At 37.1% G+C, this 3,071-nt stretch overlaps 1 protein-coding gene across 1 annotated transcript in view; it reads right to left on the bottom strand.

Annotated features, from left to right (window-relative positions):
• Positions 1-628: 628 nt before the first annotated feature.
• Positions 629-3,071, bottom strand: part of LOC114051709 (lysozyme C-like) — a 7,755-nt gene continuing 5,312 nt past the window's right edge. The window contains exon 5 of the mRNA XM_027874147.1: positions 629-824. Within this exon, the coding sequence (XP_027729948.1) occupies positions 758-824 (67 nt within the window). The 3' untranslated portion in view covers positions 629-757. The remainder of the gene's footprint in view (positions 825-3,071) is intronic.

The raw sequence follows: 3,071 nt of genomic DNA, 5'->3' as shown, positions 1-3,071 counted from the left end.
ATTTCTAAAAAGAAATTTGAGGGAAAAGGTCGTAACTTGGTATATATGTATGTATAAAAGTATTTATGTGTATATCTCTATACATTTAATTCAGATATAATTCTTTTTTTTGGTTTGTTTTGTTTTTTTAGACAATTGGGGTTAAATGACTTGCCCAGGGTCACACAGCTAGCAAGTGTCAAGTGTTTGGTCTGAGGTTGGATTTGAACTCAGGTCCTCCTGACTTCAGGGCCGGTACTCTATCCACTGCACCACCTAGCTACCCCCAGATGTAATTCTGAAATATAATCAGTCTCTTCTTTTCACACTTTGTATTATGTAATTGCCTAATAAAGATATATCCACTTTTCCTTTTTCAGTGTTTTAAATGGAATTTTGAAGAGATAGAGGTGAGAGTCAGTGCCAGGTCAGGATTTCACCTCACACACATTCACTTTAAGATGTGATCTCTGGGAACATGTTTTTTTTTTTCCCTAGAGCTGTAGAATTTCAGTATTCCTAATACTAAATTGTCTCTTCAGAGCCAAACCTGAATATCATGGAGGTTTCAGTTTGAGCTTTCCTAGAAATCTAAAGAATATAGCCAGGCATTAAACTATTATTATACATTAAGTCTTTTGAAAACTAGTTGCTTCAACTATTCCAATTTTATTTGAGAAAATGATCTTTTAAGAGAGAAAAATTCAATATTTGATTTGAAAAAGCTCCTTAATAGGCAGAGGAATCATCATGAGATGAAGGACGTAAAGGCGGCAGGTTACAGACGGCAACCTCTGAGATATTGGGAAACATCTTTTCCTTGGCACTTGTTTCGCCAGGCCACCCTGCAGAGAAAGGGAGATGAAACAATGAAAAAGTGAGCAAAACTATCCTTGGATAAATGTTGATTTTTGATATTCATGAATATGGAGACATGTTGTAATATTTATGAAATGCAATTATCTAGAAATGCAAATATCTATTTCAAAACAGAAAAAACTGTAAAAAATAAATGATTTTAATGGAAGTCACTCTTTGGGCCTTGACTTTTTCATTTTTAAAAAAAAGGATTGGGCTATTGGATTTCAAAGATTTCTGCCATGTCTGAAACTTCTGTGATTCTTAGTGTTGAGGCAACCAATAAATGAATCCACTATTCTATATTTTGAACAAACTAGACTCTTCACTATTTCCTGTTCTTGCCCCAATATCTACCATTTTTATGATTTTGATGGTGTCCCCTATGCATAGAGTGGTCACTCACTGCTGCCCTGCATTTTTACCACATAAAATCTCACCTCTCCTTCAAGACTCATCCTGTGTCACCTCCTTCCTGAAACTTCTCAAGATTCATCCAAGTGAAAGTGATCTCTCTTTTCAAATGTCAACTAATATTTTTTTCTGCATGTCTCCTTTACACCTAACACATTTAGCCTTCTTTCATTACCATGTGAATACTTATCTTTTCCTTCCTATTTGGTTGTAAGCTTCCTGGAGTTTATCTCAGGCATCTAATACTGGGCCTTTTGTTTCTGAAATGAATTTTGCAAACAGTATCTACTGAACACCTTAACCAATGCTGAAGAAATCAATGAAAAACATATTAATAGGACTTGAAGGAGCTTTCCTCTACCCTGGCCAACACCAGCTCTTATTATTATAGAGGATACCACAATCCTCCCATTTACCCAAACTTGCAACCTAGAAGTGATTGTTGACCCCTCACTCCCACTCATTCCCCATATCTTATCAGTTGCCAAGTCAAGTGTTTTTCACCCTTGTAATGTTTCTCATGTGTGTTCCCTTCTCTATTCTGATAGTTTTATCACCTGCTTGCAGGTTCTTATCATCTCACACCTGGATTATAATGACAGGCTTTTGGTTGGTCTCTCTCCCCTGAGTCTCTCCCCATTCCAGTCCATCCTTCACTCAACTGTCAAAAAGATCTTCCAAAAACACAGATCAACAATTCCCGTGGTTCCAAATAATCTCCAGGATCAAATTAAAAATCCTCTATTGGGCATTTAAAGCCTTTTATAACTTGGACCAAACCCACTTTTCCAGTCTTCTTATACCTTCCATTCTTTGCTGTACTCTACTATCCAAGGCCACTGGCTTCCTAACTGTGCCTTGAACAAGACACTCCATCTCTTAACTGCACAGCATTTTCTCTGCCTCTCCCCTGTGTCAGGAACTCTTTCCCTCCTTATTTTTGCCTCCTGGCTTCTCTGACTTCCTCAAGTCTCAACTGAGGTCCTATCTGAAGATAAATTGCATCTAAGTTCTAGGTTGCAGGAATCTAAGTAGTTTGTGTTGTATAGGACTATTGACATGAGTCCCATAGTGATTACTTATTGCCTACCAAATGATATCCAAACTCAACCTGGCTTTCTATTCCCTCCCAACTGGTACCTCCCAATTCTTTCAGCCTTATCTCATCATAGACAGCTTGCCTCAAGGGGGTATACTTCCATTCTTTTCTGTCTTCTGTACATACCTGTTGCTGCCTTTCCCCCTACTCTACTCAGATTATTCTTGATGCATAGAATGGTCCACTTCTAACCATTTGATCCTATCCATCCTTCTCTTAAGGTCCAACCTAATCATCATTTCTTTCAGTGAACTCCAGAATCAATGATTTCTCCCTTTTGTGCTTGGGTGGCATCTTACTTATTGATGTAGGGATCATTTTGAATTATAGCTATCTGGGTTTATGGCAAGTCTAGCTCCTAAATCTTAAGCTCCATGACATCAGGGACCATGTCTTATTGAATCTTTTATCTCTCTCAATACCTAGCACAGTACTCTGTAGGAATATAAGAAATGTTCTTTTTTAAAAGTTGAAGAACTATGTAGTCATGTTGCAAAATGTTTCAAATAAATTTTTATATAAATTGTACTTCTGCCTGCTATTCCATCTCTAAATTACTGTTTTCCTTTGGACTGTGGAGAGAAGGTTCCTGGCCACAAAAACAGATTGGCAGAGGATTTTTTTTCTCCTAGACGATTTTCAGATAATACTTTCTTTCTTTCTTTCTTTCTTTCTTTCTTTCTTTCTTTCTTTCTTTCTTTCTTTCTTTCTTTCTTTCTTT

The sequence above is a fragment of the Vombatus ursinus genome, unplaced genomic scaffold, assembly GCF_900497805.2.
Source record: "Vombatus ursinus unplaced genomic scaffold, bare-nosed wombat genome assembly UNPS02003292.1, whole genome shotgun sequence".
Lineage (NCBI taxonomy): Eukaryota > Metazoa > Chordata > Mammalia > Diprotodontia > Vombatidae > Vombatus > Vombatus ursinus.
Note: the sequence above shows the minus strand (reverse complement) of the source record. Positions and strands in the feature narration are given on the sequence as shown.